Consider the following 18,860-nt stretch of genomic DNA (forward strand, 5'->3'; position numbering starts at 1 on the left):
CCATTTTCAAACAAATCAGTGATAAAGGGCTGCCTTAATGACAATGATTCGGTGCAGGGTTATTTTTGAGGATGAAGGCAATTGAAATGGTTGTATAGATTGCCAAAATTTGGGGGATTTAGGGATTTCTATCACAAAACCCCATTAAATTACAGAATATACAAAAAAGCTTATTTGAGCCTTGAACTTTGAGATGGTGTTTTTAAACACTGCTCCTCCCCCCTATCCCCACTGTCTCCCACCTGAATGAGGCTCTAAGTGTCGTTCAAGACTGATTCTAAAAATCAGTCATTAATCAAAAATGATAGCTTTAAGTTTTATATGATTTAGTAAAGGTCTTTGTCATTTAGATGCATCAGAGACGTATCCAAAGCATAGGCGTAGAGGGGCCTCAAGGTGCTCGGCCCATTCTCGAAGAGTTGGAGCTTACATTTTTCAATATATGCAGCTGTACTGAGCCACAACCCAATGATTGGACACAACTGATCAAAATTTTTCAATTAATCAGTAAGTCTTTAATCCTAAATCCTCAAAATTCCTACAAAAAATGCGCCATCATCCAAATCCTCATCACAACACTTTCTTTCCCCCTACAACATGTTCAATTTAACTAGAAAAATTATTACTGGCTTCAAGGGTTCTCATTCCAAAAATAAAAAGAGAAATACGAAATATTTTTTAAATTAACAGAGAAAAAAAGGAAAGTTTTTCATTTAATTTACTTTTTTTTCCTCTTCACTATTTTTGTATTTAATGAGAATGTATGTGGATTCATGTGAGGGCTAGTTATGCACTTGGAAGAGTATTTTTTGGGTTTCTAATTTTAATGTTATTTTTTGGGTAGTTGAAATAAGTTTAAAATTATTTTAAATGAAGGTTTTTAAATGGAATTTTATGGCACAAAAAATTTGAGATTTTTTTCAATTTTAATTAATTTTCAAAAATTTGATGAATTTTAAAAATTTAACAAAATTTGAAAAATTTGACAAAATTTGAAAAATTAACAAAATTTGAAAAATTTAACAAAATTTGAAAAATTTAACAAAATTTGAAAAATTTACCAAAATTTAAAAAATTTTACAAAATTCAAAAAGTTTGACAAAATTTGAAAAATTTGACAAAATTTAAAATTTTTAAAATTCAACAAATTTAAAAAATTCAAAATTTTGATAAATTCAAAATTCAAGAAAGCTTTAAAAAGTTCAAAAAAATGTAAAATTTCAAAAAATTCAAAGATTTAAAAAAATGCAAAAATTTTAAAAATTTCAAAAATTTTAAATATATCAAAAACTTTAAACAATTCAAAACTTTAAAATGTTTTAAAAAGTTAAATTTTGAATAAACTTGTTACTGCTCAAATATTAAAGAACCTTACCTAGCCCAACATAAATCCACAAAATAATCTAACAGTTAAAATTTCTTTTGTATTTTTGTTTTTAAAAATCTCATTTTTTCATCGTTCAAATTTTTCATTTTCCTTACTTACATTAGATAAATTAGAAGCATTTTTTTTTTTACTATAATTTCTTCATCCATTCTTCTACTATTTTAGTTTTTTTCATTTTTTCCAGTCTTTTTCCGACTTAACAATTAATTATGTAATGGATATGCTGCTGTCGGCATAAATATAACCACATATGAACCGAAACACAATGAGAAAGAAAAATTATCCATTTTTATTCTCTTTTTTTATCATTTTTTTTTTGTAACTATAATTAACTAGCATCGTTGTAAAAACAATTGTTTTAGCTTTATTTTCGGCTGCCGCATTCGGTAAATTTTTTTTTCTTGCTGAATGTACATTTTTGTGGTCTATCCTATGACCTCGTCGCTTCCTCATTGTTAATGTGAAAATTAATGAAAACATTTTTTTTTTCTTCGTAGCGCATTTTCTTTTTTGGGGAAAGGAAGTAGGAGAGCAGTTATTGTCTATTCGACTGTCTGGCTGGTTGGTACCTTGATTGTCTTCAAGACTGTTTCCAATTCGCTTTTATGGTCTTTAGTTTGAATTTTTTTGATTTTGACCGTTAAAAATTTGAATTTTGATTTTGACCGTTAAAAATTTATTTGAAATTTTTCTGCATTATTGTGTTTCAAATTTGAATTTTTTCTGTAACGGTTTTTTTAGTTTTGTGCTGTACCTCATAGTTTCTCCAAGGCTGCAGACCTGCATTATTTGTCTGCAAACCTGCAATTCTGGCCGAATCCTAAAACATCATTGTGACTAACAATTCTGCACTTTCCCTGCTTTAAATGGATTAATCTCCTAACTTTCCTTCCCCAAAAAAAGAAGCAACGCTTTTTTTCTCGCTTTTATATCCACAATATAAATTACAAAATACTATAGCTAACCATACATACAGACACACTTACATACATACAGCACTTAATTTTCTACAATTTTTTTTGTATGTATAAAGAAGTTCCTCCTTAAGACTATATCATGTATATATATTTCCTCAGAGTCAGACTCTGTATACACTATGTATATATATATGTTTGAGATGAGATGAAGATTGCTGTCGAGTCGTTTCAAAAGCCTTTTTTTTATTCACTATTTTATTTTACAAATTATTCCTCATCCTCTCATCACATGCTTATATACAGCTCTCCTGTAGTCGATTTGAATTCGCAAGCAATTCGGGTCGAAATCGAAATTCATTGAGTGTTGATGTGACGATTGATTGATTGGGACTGATTAGGCCTACACTCATCGGATGTGTTGAAATATTTACAGATGGTTGCTGTTGCTGATTTATTGGACTACCTAATGTTGATGAAGTGAAGACTGATGGTGATGCTGTACACGTTGTAGTTACACTATTCTTATTGTTACGGCCTAATGTGGCATAGCTCTGTGTTGTTGAAATATGGAAGTGGAAAAAAGAAAATTGTGATAATTAATGGGCAGCTCTTAAGTTCTCTAGCTCCTTTTTATGCTTCTTATGCTGATGCTACTTGTCGAATTGCTTTTGTATGAATGAGCACTTAATGATGCATTAGAAAATTTATTAACTAGAGTAGTTTCTACTGAATTATTCGCAAATGATGATGATAATGATTATTGTTGCCAGTGTGTGACTAGTTCCTTCACTCTTACTAATTTTATTTGTCTTAAAATTCTAATTTAAATCATTAAAATGTCAATAGTGGTTGAATTACAACGATTTTTGTCCAAGTCGTTGAATTACAACGATTTTTGTCCCATGTATTTCAGTTAAAGAGACTTAAATTTCAAATGACCCAATAGTCTATATAAACATACGATTCATGACATTTTCTGTATTTATCACTTCCATTTCTAGTATATTTGTTTATGTTTATTATAATGTAGGGACAAGCGCGTACGCAAGTCCCTGCTACCAAAAATTGCGCGAACGAGTTACTCAGATGTTGAGTAATCGCAGCAGTCATCTTCGTCGTAGTGCAATGACAAAGACTCATGCTGGGGGAACAGCCTTAGTGATCACTGTAACCCCTACGCCAGGTAAGTATGCTTTGCTCTGCTCTTAGTCATCATCTTATATAAGTCATTTCTGCATGCTCTTGTGAAGTTTAGTGAGATTTGTATAAAAGTGAGATAGCAATAGAGAAAATGTATGAAAGTGTGAAAGAGACAAAAAATATTTTATTCTTTCTTGTGTAGTTGTATTAGTGAGTTGTTAAAGCTGTGTGCATACTTTCTTTATTTTACACAGATTGTTATTTCCCTCTTTTAATGATGAGCATTTTATTAATACTTCTGGAGAATTTAAATGTAATGCATCATTATATTCTTATGTCTGAAATCATATTTTTAATGATCTTTTAATTAAAGACCGTAAGTCACACTAGACACATGTAAGCAAGTGGAAATGTCAAGAAGACATTAAAATGGCAATTTCATGAATCATAATAAAATGACAAATGGGAAATGCAGCATTATGAATCAAAAAAGAGTAATTATGCCGGATATAAGCATAAAAAATGAAAAAAAAAATTGAGATTTGAACCTTCAACTTTTCATAAAATTTACAAAAATTTCCCAAAAATTAGTAACAAAATTATACAAAATATGCAATTAAAGAGCACCTTACAGCATAATCAGCATAATAATTAAACTAAGATGTTTGTGTCTTAATTTAACTCATCACTTAATGAGATAATGAGAGAGGAATTAAAGAGTAAAGAGAAAGGGATAAGGAAAGAGGAAGACTCACAATTTGTTTGTTGGGCATAAATGAATAATGAAGGACTTCATTATGTGACGGCTGCGATACAACTCCCTCGAATGACGATGTTGCTATATTTAATCCATCAACTGAACATCCTCGATCATCCTCCATTATGTCCTTTGGCATTAAACGTGATGATGGACTACGGAAGAGTGGAATGGGAAGTGATGTTTTCAATGGACGTCGTTCTGTATACAGGATAAATAGAAAAAATGTAGGAATGAATGAAGAAGCTCTTAAAGATATGAAATAATGTTAGTCTTTGGCTTTTTGATTATAAATGAATAAGTCATGTTATGCAGCATAATAAGAATTTTCTCTAATGTCTATAAAATGTTCATAATTCGATGCATTTTAAGCTCTCAATTAATTTAAGATGCTTCAAAGTCAGAATGAAGTCCATAAGACATAAAACATGGCACAAATTCAAAATACAGAACATGAAATTTTGTGTATTTTGTTTATCCTTAATTTAAATTTTGATTGAAAGGAAACATAAAGACGAAATTCCAATGGGAGCATGTTGGGTCGTCGACCATAAGTGATGTAGATCTTCTGCCTGAAATGTCTCATAACTCAAATATGGACAATAATATGGACTTCATTTACGAACGACCCCTTAATGAAAATGAGAAACTACAAATTTCTTCAATTATAGCAACAACAATCAAGAGCTGAACATCAAGACAAATATTTGTTCTCATTACACTTGATTATTATTATTTCAATTATGTCTTATGATTCGACAAAATTCTCTTGAAATTAGCTCTATAGATGTAAATGAGGAGGTACACGATGACTTTGACACAATTAATTAATTAATTTTCATTTTGAATTTGCAGGATTTTAGTGACCTCCTCATACTCCTCCTCATACTATTCAGTTCAATGACAATTGGGCGGAACAACTTCAATTTAAATTTAAATTTATTTTCTTCATAATAATAGCATTGTTTGCTTGTCAACAGCAACTTCAACTTGTTTATGATAATCAGCTTAATTCTTTTAATGATGCTTATAGTTCAAAAGGCAAGGATGTTATATAATGAACTCAAAATTGGAAGGAATGAAGCAGGATTACAAAAGTTTAATAAATTTTTAATTGAATTTTGTACAAATTTTCCATATTTAGGTATGACTCATAGCTTGAAGTCAGCTTGAATCTACGAGCTCTACTCGATTATTCCATAGAAATTCTAAGTCGACTTCGAGCTCTGGTTATGATTTTCGTGGACTACTCTCCTAGCTACACCCCTTACTAGCTCATATAGCATTAAATGAAAAGCCACTAACACTAACGTCATCAAAAAAGAGGCATTGCAATGAGAATGGAAGTCGTTAGAGAAAATTTTAATAATAAGAACCATTGTAGTCTCTAGTGCCTGTGTTATTGTAGTTGCTGAACATATCTTAAATTTACTCATTCAATTTTGTGAAGAGATCCATATTATTATGAATGTAAAGAATAGGAATGAAATGTGAAGGAGCTTGTAAAGTACCAAAGACCAGTTCAAGTCGTCCTTAGATGTTCTGGTCATCCTTAGAGCTAGACATGAATCAAGTCTTTAGTCATCCTTAAAATTAAACATACAATCATATTCTAGTCGTCATTAGGAGTAGCCATAAAATAAAATGGAACCAAAGCATACAATCATGACTAAACATCATATCAAGCACCTCTCAAATCACCAAAGAAACCAAAAAAAAAATAAATCCAAAATACTCACCATATTGATTAGGTATCACATCAGGATCTGTATCGTCGCCATCAGGCGCCTCTCCCAATATCAATTGCGGACTTTGACGCATTAAACTGCCATCAACAAGCGGCGTTGATAATCCACCATTCTCTCGTGCCGTCTGTGACATTGATTGCAATTGACAATCCATCATTGATTTGGCTGATATGTCGACTGTTTTGCCATTTTTTAATTTTTCTACGCTGTTTCTATATTTTTTGTATCGAATTGTTGGATGAAATCAATTGATTGAGAATTTGTTTCGATTTAGGCAGGATGTATGAATGGCAGTTGATGATGAAGATAGAAGAAGAATTTAAATTTATTAGAATTTTTAGGAATGGCTGTACAAAAGGAAGCTTAAAGTAGGGCTCGTCCAAAATTGCAGGCATACGCATCCAAAATGCAGGATGTGGAGGCCCGCTGTCCTTGGTAGAACCTTAATTTTAAGGAACCTATGAGCTAATCTTTGTAATATCAATTTGGCTATAAGGTTGTCTAAAACTAATTTTTGAGGAACTTTATAGCAATTAAAACTGAAAAATTGCATCCCCATGCTTAATAATCCTTAAAATATAACACGACAGCCCCAAAAGGCAAACTTAAAAATCTAATCCTTAGATATGATCATTAAATATTCAAAGCTTAATTAAGAGATAGCAAAATTGACATACTTGTGCGAGTGCTTTCGATAAATTGTTGCCAAAACGATGCATACGACGGCAAATAAAATTGCCGCAGTGAGAACGAGTGCTGCAAGAACAGGTGAAACTGGAACATTCATCACATTTGATACGCCTGCAATAAAAAAAGGAAGGAAAAAAGTTTTGAGCAAATAATTTAGAGCAAAATAGTTTCACTTTGAGATATAAATCAAGAAGTTCAAAGGGAATGCATCAAAAATGGTAATTGGACGAGATCTTTGCTTTGTAGATAAGATCAATGATGAATTTGAATATGAAATGGAAGTACAGCTATATAAATTGTAACTGCGATAGCTAAGATAAACAGGAACTTTTTAAATTAAAAGTCGTCAATCTTGAAATGAATGCATTGATCAAGATAACCATCCTTTGAAGTTCATCATTTACTTTTTGATTGAAATCTTCCAGCATGTCCAGAATTGGATTGGATATTAAAACATTTGAAACATTTATTCAATTCAAAGATGAATATGCTGAACAAGGAGTTGACCCTCAATCCCACACCCCTATCCCATCTTCCCTCTTCTCAAAAATGCCACAAATATCCACCAAATATCCCCAAAGTCAAACATTTTAACTAAATATTGCCGACAAAAATAAAAACTTACCCGTAAATTTGGCAACGCCCTTAAAGCTGATGTCGTCAATTATCACAGGCTCCGAACGACCTTTTGCATTCACAGCAAACAAAATCAATCGATATGATGTCGTTGCCTCAAGATTGTCCAGCACAAAAGACACTGGTGGTCTCTGTGAATGAAAGAAACAAGAAGAAAAAATTGATTAAATATTTGCAAGTTGATATCATGGACATGGACATGATCATTGGCACATATGTGTTGAAGCATAAAGGAAAGGATGTGACATTAATACTCACAAAAAGTGTCAAATTTCGGACTAATTTCAATGTTGGTATTTCGACCATTTCCAATAAAAACATTTGTGGTAATCCACCATCAAAGGATTCAATGCACTCAACGTGAATTGAGTCTATCGATTGATTTGACACTGTACAATTTTGCAATGCAAACGGACGTCCTGCAAATATACAAACAAATAAAAGAGGTGAAATCAGAGAATTTGCTTTGTTTTTAATTCATTCATTAAATTCGTGAGCATTTTAAGCACATTTCAATGTTTTTGTGGCCAGTTTGGCATTTAGCATGCAGGAACAATGAGCGCTTTAGTTGCTAATATCAAACTGACTTTCTGAATATTTCATGTATTTGCAGATGTGGCTTCAACTCAATTCATGTGGAAATTAAATTAAATTGGTTGCATATCCTCAAAAAAATGAGGCAGCAGTAGGCAGCATGATGCAGGAAATTCAGAGAAAATTCAATGTTGAAGGCCGCACACGACAAATACATGCATACATACAGTTTTTGCAGCTTAATAAAAAATTGTCGCAGGAACAAAAAAAAATTAAATCAGAATGGATTTATTCACCTGCTGCAACAATTTGAAACACGCATGGTGTCTTCTGTTGTCCTATAACATTTCTAGCCCAGCATGATATTGTTCCATAGTCAAGATCCGATGTCGGTGTATAATTTAATCGGGACCAGCCCGATTCTGTTGTTTGCAATTGTGAGGTCAGTTCTGTTTGTTCGCCTGATGAATTGAATGTCCAATGAAATGATTCAGCCGGTGGCGATGCTTCAACTTCACATTTCAATTGTAATGTCTCATGTTTTAAAGCACCAAGTAATTCTTCTCTGTCGTTGGCACAAACTGGGGAAACTGTTGGAACCAAGAAATGGAAATGAATTATTTATCGGAATCAGAAATGGATAGATAATGACAGAAAGCGACTGAAAAATTTAAATATTTTTTTATGTGCTACACAAAAAAGCACCAAAAATTATCAGCGATTCCGCATTTTTTCAATCTCATTTCTGTCTCTTTGTTTTCCATGCGACCTAAATAGTCTCAAAACAGAGACTGACTGAATTAAGAGATAATCAACAGCCACAGTTATTTATGCTTAATGTTCTGTCTGCTTTTCACTTCACTTGCACTTTTTATTATGTCCCAAAGTGAAAAGTATCTCATCAAGTTAATCATGTCCAAAGGATACTCACATCGAACTCTTAATGTTACAGGATTGCTAGTTCCACGACCTTCAGTATTTGCAGCCAAACATGTATAATCACCAGCGAGGCTCTTTGTAACACTTTGCAAGACAAGCGACTGATCTGATAAAATTACTCCTGCTGTGACATTGTGATGTAGCTCAACTCCCTAAGGAAATAAGAGCAAGAAGAAGTGAAAATTAAAATGTCAAGAAGTTGAAAATTGAAAAAAGATGTGGAAGTGCAAAATGGATTTGATGACAAAAGGAATATGGATTATGGATGTTATGGGAGTTCTTACATCATGGAACCACGATAATTTATAGAATTTTGGATTTGACTGTATGAGGCACTCGAAGTAGACATCATCGCCCTCTTTTATGTCATCTGGATTCAGTGATGATCCCATTTTGAGTGTAACAATCGGCATGTCTGTAAAAAAATGATATAAAACGATTAAAGCTTTTCTGCTGGATTCTTGGATGAAAAGCAGCCATTCATTGACATATCTATGAATAGCACAGTTGTGGACGAGACTGACTCACTGACTGACTGAATGGCTTTATTAATGTGACAATAGTGAGAAAATTTCACATTCAACAGTCATTGGCAAGGACAATAGCAATAACTGACAGTGTTGGAAGTTGATTCCTTTCTCATATGAAATGTCAATTGCCATTCGATCTTACAGTAAGTCAACTCTGTCATTCGCAATTATTGTGCATGCAATTCCTATAACAATGGAACAAAAGAACTTACAGTGTACAACAAGCCTCCATTTGTCTTCTATTGCACTGTCGGGAATGTATGGATTTTCAGCACGACACGTCAAGTATTTTCCATCATCATCGACAACAGGGATGAATGTTAGAACACTGAGTGTTTGATTGCCATTCTCGGAAAACTGTGAATAAAGGAAGAGATTGAAAAAAATGAAAAGGAAGGGAAATGAATGAAATGTTGCAAATGCAGCTTGTATTGTTGTTGATTCATATGGTTCAAATGAACGTGATGCGTAGGATGAATCAGGAACAGAAGAGGCTTAATTGGAGAATTTTTAAAAATCCATTCCTTCATTCTATGCCTTAATAAATATCATCGAAATGCAAACATCATTAAATTCTTAATTTTTGGCTGTATTTCCGGATTGTAAATAAAAGAAGCACAGCCAATGGAATGAAATGTTCAACTTTAATATGAAGGCATAGAGATTGCTGTAATTGGATAGTTATGGATAATACAGAAGAACTTATCGTAGTTCCGTCTCGTCGTTAATTAAAGCAGTTCTTATGAATAGATAAGCCTCAACTGTTACAGACTATTAAAAATGAGTTACAACTAGGCATTCCCGACTTACATTCTTAGCCATTCTCTTAATTTGTCTCGATCCTTTCCACCATGTCAGCACCGCCTCAGGGCGTGAACCGGAACTTTTGCATTCTACGTCGTAGCGCTTCTCAGCTGAAAGGAACTTCTCCCTCGTTGTAATATGCACTGCTATTGGCTTCACTGTAAGTTTGGATGCAGCAAAAAAAGGAATTATTTTCAAATGAGAAACTTCTTCCTTGTTTTTCTTTTGTTTTAAGTTAAATAGTTACAAGCAAGTTATGAATAATTCCTATAGAATTATGAAAACTCTTTCATTGCTCTGTTATTGTCGTATTAAGCCTTACAGGCAGTTCTTCTTCTTTACTTTTTAAAATGAAATTTAGTTTTTGTAGACAAATCAAGTAAGGAAGTCACTAGGAAGATGACATAAGGCGCATTTTTTGTTCAATTAAATATTTTAAATCTTGAATCATGTACAGTCTTCATGTGAATCATCGTCAATGCCAACAAACTACTCAAGTTTTCTACCATAAAGTCATTGAAGATGAAGGAAAAAGTTTCAATTTCTTCCTTAAATGCTTTTTCATACTCGAAAATTCTTGATAGTTTGTGACATGACGAAGTTAATATGAAGCACACGTACAGCACACAAGAAAAGAAAGGAAAGGAAATTTCATAATTTTAAATTAATTGACATGAAAATATTGTGACTGTAGACAGAAATTTAATCTCTCATTTAATAAGGATGTAGTTGGAACACACAAAATAGAAATGGAACTAAAAAGATCAAAAGTTTGAAAAATGATTTGTCACAAAAAAAGTAAGGAAGAAGAAGAAATTCCGGAAATGCTGAGACAAATTTTCATCCATTCAATTCAAGCTGTACAATGGAAACCACATACAGTGAAAGAATTGGATAGGAAGCTATAAGAAAAATGAACTGAGCAGCATATGCGAATGATTGAGATGAGCACAAACTCGCATTATGCAGTGAAAAAAGGAACGTTTGACAATAAAAAATTGTAAAATGTGGCAAATGTTCCACTGGAAGTAGACATAAAGAACCTTTTTAGATAAAAATTTAAGAATGGATGAATAGAATTGTGTGAAAAGGGACGGAGAAGCTTGAACAATAGGATGGGAAATGTAGATGAGCAGAGTCTGGTCTATTTGACTTTTGGTAATCAGAGGTGTTAATTGGTATCCACTTGGGGACATTCAGCTTAGGATTGGAATAAAAAGCAATCAGGGACATATTCAGGAGGGAAGAAAGGGGTAGGTGTCACAAGGATAAGTCAATAACATTTAATAGGCATCCAATGATACCAAACAAGAACAATTTACACCATAAAGTCAATAAACAGTCAGCATAACTTACAATTTACATCTAAAATTACAGCTTTGTTGTTTGGCGGCGTCAAATTCGTATTGCTTGCCACACACACTAGTCGTGCATTCAAATGTTGTCGTCCTATATTTGGATATGATAAATGATTTACAGTGATGCCATCCTTTCGTGTCTCAAACGATTCATCGATTACTGTGTTCTCTAAATACCACGTCACATTGGGACGTGGACGACCTGCATTAGAGGAATAAAAAATGGATTAAATTTGTGTGTCGATTTAAAGCTGAACGAGATAGAGGAAGTAAGTAAATGCATGAATATAAAAGTCGGAAAAGCTTATTTTAATATGCAGCACAAAAACTCATGAAAAATTCCAACCGTTCCAAACTTTTCAATCTTGCATGAATTTTTCATTATGGAAAATATTTTTCATATAAATTGTGCGAAAATGATGTAATTTTGTGGAACTTCCAACAGCCAGTCAGCCAGGCATTTTTATTGAGTTTTTATAGTTGAAAGCATTCATGCACGAGTCCTTGCTTTCACAGGGAACATGGAAAATCTCACATTTTTGCAATAAAAATTAAAAAGTTTTATTTTCATGCTTCATGGAACTACTGCAATTCCCTTTTGTTCATGCACTTATTCATCACCTGATTTAATTCATATTTTCATTTCATTTACAGACGCCTTTAACCAGACATGTGAAGCTTGGCATATTTTATGCGTCAAGAAGTGAAACTTACCTCCTGAGACTTCACATATTAATGTCACATCACTTCCTTCATTGTATGGTTCTATTAATTTCGTTCGATCTCTCCTTCTTGCATCATATATCACAGGTTTTTGAGGTGGAACTGTGGAAATGCATTAATTTATAATAGTACAGAACAGGATTAAGGCACAACTTACCTATAACAGTAAAATTAATTTTTAAATTTCTTGTTGGCGAATTGCGAAAATCAACGCGACATCTGTACATTCCCTCATCACTAAGTTTAATATCATCAACTAAAAGCTGTGCAGGATGTGATGCGGTACGAAAAAATGCTCGCTCGCCAAAGGCTGCTGGCGATGACCATAACTTTGCCTGTCCAAATTGCCGGCCTCTTACGTCGAAGCTGAGAGAATAAGTAAAAGATTTAAAAAGATGATAAATTTTGAGAACCGATGAGAAATTATGAAGCTTATGAATTTATAAAGTCGTGACTAAAAGCCATAATTAACCATTCTTATTGGCTACGCAGATCATTTTTTAATTGATTGTTGCGTTAAACCTTCACTTGATGTGATTAACTGACGTAAGAGAACTTTAATGATAGCGAATCAAATCAAGCTTAAAATTGGTTGGAATGGATTTGTTGCAAATGTAATAAATGTGCTGGGGTCATCGACAAATGATGTTAATTGGAATGTAAAAGCTTAAAGCAGAAATAAAAGTCGACTCGGATTTTGCATGGAAAAGTCGACTCGAGCCAAATCTCAAAAGACGTCATTTGTGAACGACCCCCATCTTGGATCTTTAAATTATCATTACTTTTATGAAGCAATTCAAATCAGGTGTTTCTGTGGATACATAAACAGCCTCAAAAGTAACTTCATAAAAAAATCTCACGAAAAATTTCTTAATGCGATTAATTTACGACCTTAAACCAGCTAATTGACAAATTATACTGGTAATATTGTGTATATGAAGTAATAAATATCTCAAATTACCTGTACAACGGCTCACCGTCGCCTTCTTTAAACCACAGCACCATATAGACGGCATCATCACGTTCTAGAGGTGTTATATCACATGGAAGCATCGCTTGTTTTCCTAACACACCCGCTACAGATGTTATTGGAACTGGTAGGCAAGAAAGAGAAGTAAAATAAGATAAAAGATCGTTAAGAGATTAGAGACTGAATATAAGAAGTAGATAAATACAGCCGCTGTTGCCATATATACTTATTTATTGTGCTGATTAATTTCAATTCACCTAATTAAAGATAATGTAAAGAATGTGAATGAAATGTGAGTTTATGAAAATGGAAACAATAGAATGTTATACACAACATCATGTTTCATCTTATTTTTGGGTATAAGCATTTGAATACTTAATTGGAAATGCCGAGAGCGTCAAGATAAATAATAAAATATTAATTTATAGAGAATTTTAAAGGAACCAAAAATTATAATGATTGTTTTTGCTGCTTCAAATCATCGCGATTCTTAATCGGAATTTTTTTGTTAATGTCAAATTTATTCATACATTTGTTTTGATGAGCAGATTCACAGTAAGTGGAACTTAGTGTTTGGGATTTGAACGCATTTTCTGACAATCTGGAACTAGAACTTAAGATTTTGTGCCATAATACCTTGTTTGATCTGACTGGAAAGTGTTATAATTCCGAATAACGGATCTCGAGTGGGACTCGAACCTAAGTCCTACGGTTTCCAGTAGGATGCTCTTACCACTGAGCTATTGGGGGTTGTTCGATTATCTGGTAAAGTACCATGTAAGTTATACCAATTATATACCGCTGAAAGCCCCACTAGGACTCACTAGAGACCCATAAAGACAAGTCAATAAGATTCCAATGAGAACGGCCCCCTATATTTTCCCATCAACTGCTTGAGCATCCATACAACAGCAAGTTCTTCTCAATAAAATCCAAATCCCATTCCCATCCAGACAGCAAACATTTCTCAATAATCAATTAAAAAAAGAGATATCCAAAAAATCCCATTAAAATATTGAAATATAAAAATCCAGAATAGGAATTAATTCCACTCAATTTTCATAACTTAAATTAAAAGTCCATCAAGAGCATCGCCTGTTATATGATCATTAAGTTAATTCAATTCTCGTCTTGTTGTGTTCCTTCCAATGGCTGCATGTGAACATTGATTGAGATACTATTGAAATGCTCCGACTCAACAAGCATTTTCATCAACCGACACGGTACTTCTTTAAAGTCATAGGTTAAGTTGATGGAAAATTATTAATTAATTGATAAAATCAATCAATTAAAGCTCATTAAAGTTACTTTTATACAGCATAAACACGATGTGTTGTTGGAATGAGATTTTATTGGCTGATGATTCTCTCATTAGAAGAGTTTATGGTCGTTATTGTGAATTTATGATTTCTCAGGATGAATTGAAAATCATAAAACTCATTATAAATAGCTAAGCACTCAAGTGTGGTCGGTATTGTGTTGAAGTAAATATTATTTGATTTATCCTAAGTGTCTTTTAATTAACTATTGTGTATTCTTTTATAGCAAACAATTGGATTTAATGATAATACCTGTAATTATGGATTAAAGATGCTTGGGATTGTTTTTGTTGAAATTATTGACAATTTGTTGGAATGGCTGAAACAAGGGAGTAGCCATAAATCGGTTTGAGGAGAGAGAAAAGAAGGGTCTTGACATGGATATGGATTCCAAAAAAATAGGTCAAATTTCCACGAATTGAGGGTTTTGTGCTCCAAACTGCCCCTCCTTCTGAATACGTGTCTGGCTTGAAGTAATATTGCTAACGGCGTAGATAATTAGACGTTATGGAACTCGAAATGCTAATCTATATTATTATATGTCTAAAATCACATCTAAATTGAATTTAAATTTGTTTGTTATTTAAAGTGATTGAGATGTCAAGGGCAGGAGGTAGACGTGCAGGCAGAAGATTATTCCACTTAGTCCAATTGCAATCATGAACAGTAAAATGAGCCAAATTGCATTATTGTCGTAAAAATTAAGGAAAGTGAGCCGTCACGACCCCTACCATCAGCCGTTATTGACAATCAGTATATTCACCTATGTAAATCAGCTTGCTCATGACTGTACTCGACCATAATCAGAGCTGGAAGTCAAGTTTCCAATATGAAACCTAAGTTTATAATTAAGTATAGTCAATTTTGTAAAGAACTCGTGAGCGTGCTACTGTTTGTTAGAGCAAGACACCATCAAGTCATAGCATCAATGTGGCATCGAAGCGGCACCCCTCAGAAACTACCTTATACTGTTCAAGTATTAATGACAGTAATTTTTTACAATAATGAATCCAAAAAACCCCACAAAGAATCCCACATAATCCTTAATGAACCATCAAAATTTCCGCAAAATTTAACAATTTCTCACTCAACGCACCAAAAATAACTATGAACATTCTACTTCTATCACATAAGAACAACTCATTATAACACACTAATTAACATTTTAAAGTGTTCAAATGGTGAAACAGAAAAAGACAGCATCCAGCATCAAGCTTTATCAGCACCATTACCGTTAATTGCTTCCATAAAAAAAATTGTATATCGAATCAATAATTTTTAATTACCATACTCGAATTTCTCACAAAAACTTTTACTCAATTTTTACTTAATTTTTCCTTCACAAAATTAAGAAATTCAAATTAATAGAAAATCGACCGAATTAATTTTAATTAATTAAGAGAAAAAAAAGTTTCTTTTAATGGTTTCAGGTTAATTTCATTTGATAACATAAATTACTATCCATCGTACAGATGAGGAAAACATGAATATGGAAAGGTATTGAGAAATAAATGATAACAAGAAGATGAAATGACAGAGAAAATTGTCAATAAATTTAAAGATTTAAAGTTTTTTGAAAGACTTGATGACTTCAATAGTCAGTCACAACACTAGTAAACAGATGCAAATTTGTGTTTTACACCTGTGTCGATGACATCGACCTGAATAAGTAATGTGAATGTTCAAAATTAGATCAATCTGGACTGATAATAATGCATTCATAGGTAAATTTCTACGAAAAATTTAGATCTGCATATATTTAATATATAGTATGATGCTTGGGGGCCATTTACTCATGATGTATACAATATAGGAGCTGTATCTAGTTGTGGAATGCTTTCAAGCTGTCTGAAGTTGACTTGATTTTAGTAGACTTCCCGAGTTGCACAATTTTGTCACTATGACGCCGTTACGTTGCTCGTTGACAACTAGGCGTGGGGGTTCCCTGATGGCTACATAACGACTATGTACTTTTGGATATCATTCCCTACCCAAGCAACAAAATGAGGTGAACCGCATTTTCACCATAAAAATAGGTCGATTTTATCTGTCACGGTGTCGATAGGACATCTTCGCGTCTATCCGTAAATATGGTGACATAGCGTTATCCTAGCGAACACGGTGTGCTGCTCGGGTTAGTTATTCTAAAGTTTTCCATTAATTATTTTCAGATTATTTCTATCTATAATATTGATTTTGCATCAATTAAAATTAATTCAAATGTTAATTAATTTCTAGATTATTCTACCTGACTATCCATCACAATGCTTCATAGCCACCCCAAGACATTCAGCTTACAACCATTAAAAATTAAAATTTTCATACCATAATATCATCAATAATATGAGACAATAGCATAATATATTGAATAATAGACCGTCCATCTCATCATTTGCATTTTTTGTCTAATGAGCGATTCCATGAGTGAAAAAAAATTTGTCTTAAAAGTTTTTTATGAATATTTCTTTAATTAACTACTTATACCCCAATGTTATGAACTTATGTTATGTATTATTGTAATATTTAACCACAAGAATAACAAATTCACTACAAAGAGGCATATAACAAAAGATTTTTCTGAAAAACTAAACTTAACCGGTTAACTTTTCGAAAATTTCTAAATTTTCAATTGTCAATATTTCCTTAAGTATACATTTTCGTGTGATAAAATTACACAAAATACATTTGAAAACGCCTAGGCTTTGTATTTATATCTTATTTATGCCTGTAACTACTGTAATTAAGGAGAAAATTGAAGAAAACACAACTTAATCGGTTAACTTTCGACCGATTATTGCAAAACACAAAACACATTTTTTGCCATAATTAAGCTATGTTAGGATCTTTAAACACTAAAAACATATTTAAAATAGAAAAATAATCCTATATGTGTTTCAAAAGTTAACTAAAAATGCATAACTTAAGAGAAAAATTAATACAAAGTTTTGTACTAAAATTTTTTCAGTTACGTTTACTCATGGAATCGCTCTAATGACTAAACATTTTAGGGAAACAGATGTAAATTTATGGATTTTTTTCAATATAAAACAAGTTTATGGACGCATACATAACATTTATCATTGCCGATTGACTGATTAATTATGAATCGAAGATGTAAAATTGAGATCAAAATGGAATGCTGAGTTAAGGTATGAGTAGGGGGACATGATATTGTGTTTCATGTTGTTTTTAATGACTATGATCATTTCTCATACTAGTGTTATAAATTATGGTACGAGAAGAATTATTGCATGGCATATATGGTGAAATTTAATACAATTTTATGGTGCAGCCACTGCAACTTTATTTATATTTTTGATAATCTGTGAATGGATATAGTAAAGGTATGTATCTTCTGATTGTAAAGAAGCAATATTAAGCTTGGTATGATGAGTGAATTAGGTAGCTTGTTTTTGTTGAGTTTTGAAGAAGAATATTTGCATTTTATGTGATTTTGTGTTGTCTGTGGTACGACATTCTGTCCATTTTGTTAAAATAAGATAATATTCGAGTAGTCCGAGCTGTATTTCCTTTCCATTATCTCTTCTCTGAGTCTTATATTACACTCAACTAAGGTTCAAACAGCTAGAGTAATCAAGTCTAAATTCGGGTGAACAAAGGTACATAATTGTAAATTCTTGGCAATTTGTACAGCCTAGGTCAATTCTAGAGATAGATAATATCATCATCAGAGGTCTATTTGGGGGTATGAGCTCCTTATGATAACATTAGGATATCAACCTCCCACAACATTAGAATAAGGTTATTCGTGAAATTTCCTGACTTTATACCTACTCGTTATGATCCTCGGAGCTAAGCACATAACTAATCATATAAAAGCAAATTCACTTGACACTAGTTTACAGTTGTAGACCCCAAAAATGCGCTTAATGCAAAACTGAACAAGACAACTTCTTAACTCCGTCATTTTATACATCTTCTGGTAGCCTTTTTACTGCACTTTGTAAGAAACTTTTTAATGATGTTGAAACATTTTGATTTATGGTGCTCGAAAATTTGATGAATTTTCTTTTGCTGGATTTTACGACGAGGGTAATAAAAAGGCTTTTTTTCTCTTTCTTTGTAAATATTTACATCTTAATGAAGATAACTTTAATTAATATTAGTTCCAAATGAGTGTGTTTTCATAAGACTATGTTTATGTTTATGCAGTCAGTGAAGTGTGCAGGCAAATTAACTAATTAATTAAAGCTAGGAAATGTCTTTAAATTTTAACATTTTTTACAGTTCAACACTAAAGATATTAAATTTTAAAATTAATCTGTCAACCACATTAATTAAAATGTATCATGGCTGATATTGTATTTTAAAAAAATATTTTCAATTAAAACTGATAAGAGGGGAATTTTATGGCATTTAAATCCTTTAAGAACTTCATTTTGGGTAT

The 18,860-nt window shown here is 32.5% G+C and overlaps 1 protein-coding gene and 1 non-coding gene across 2 annotated transcripts in view; both read right to left on the bottom strand.

The window, feature by feature from the left end:
• Positions 1–1,352: 1,352 nt before the first annotated feature.
• Positions 1,353–18,860, bottom strand: part of side-IV (sidestep IV) — a 39,349-nt gene continuing 21,841 nt past the window's right edge. The window contains exons 3-17 of the mRNA XM_070637700.1: positions 13,125–13,257; positions 12,321–12,529; positions 12,155–12,265; positions 11,439–11,642; positions 10,089–10,240; positions 9,491–9,635; positions 9,033–9,163; positions 8,741–8,900; positions 8,106–8,399; positions 7,534–7,694; positions 7,265–7,406; positions 6,627–6,750; positions 5,941–6,161; positions 4,200–4,402; positions 1,353–2,855 (exon numbers count right to left, since the gene is read on the bottom strand). Coding sequence (XP_070493801.1) covers positions 2,598–2,855; positions 4,200–4,402; positions 5,941–6,161; positions 6,627–6,750; positions 7,265–7,406; positions 7,534–7,694; positions 8,106–8,399; positions 8,741–8,900; positions 9,033–9,163; positions 9,491–9,635; positions 10,089–10,240; positions 11,439–11,642; positions 12,155–12,265; positions 12,321–12,529; positions 13,125–13,257 — 2,648 coding nt within the window. The 3' untranslated portion in view covers positions 1,353–2,597. The remainder of the gene's footprint in view (positions 2,856–4,199; positions 4,403–5,940; positions 6,162–6,626; positions 6,751–7,264; positions 7,407–7,533; positions 7,695–8,105; positions 8,400–8,740; positions 8,901–9,032; positions 9,164–9,490; positions 9,636–10,088; positions 10,241–11,438; positions 11,643–12,154; positions 12,266–12,320; positions 12,530–13,124; positions 13,258–18,860) is intronic.
• Positions 3,332–3,495, bottom strand: LOC139088605 (U1 spliceosomal RNA). Its single transcript, XR_011544241.1, has one exon. It is a non-coding gene; the product is annotated as a U1 spliceosomal RNA (small nuclear RNA).

This window comes from Chironomus tepperi, unplaced genomic scaffold, assembly GCF_022539635.2.
Source record: "Chironomus tepperi strain 1889 unplaced genomic scaffold, CSIRO-AGI_Ctep_v1 contig_163, whole genome shotgun sequence".
NCBI classification, from domain to species: domain Eukaryota; kingdom Metazoa; phylum Arthropoda; class Insecta; order Diptera; family Chironomidae; genus Chironomus; species Chironomus tepperi.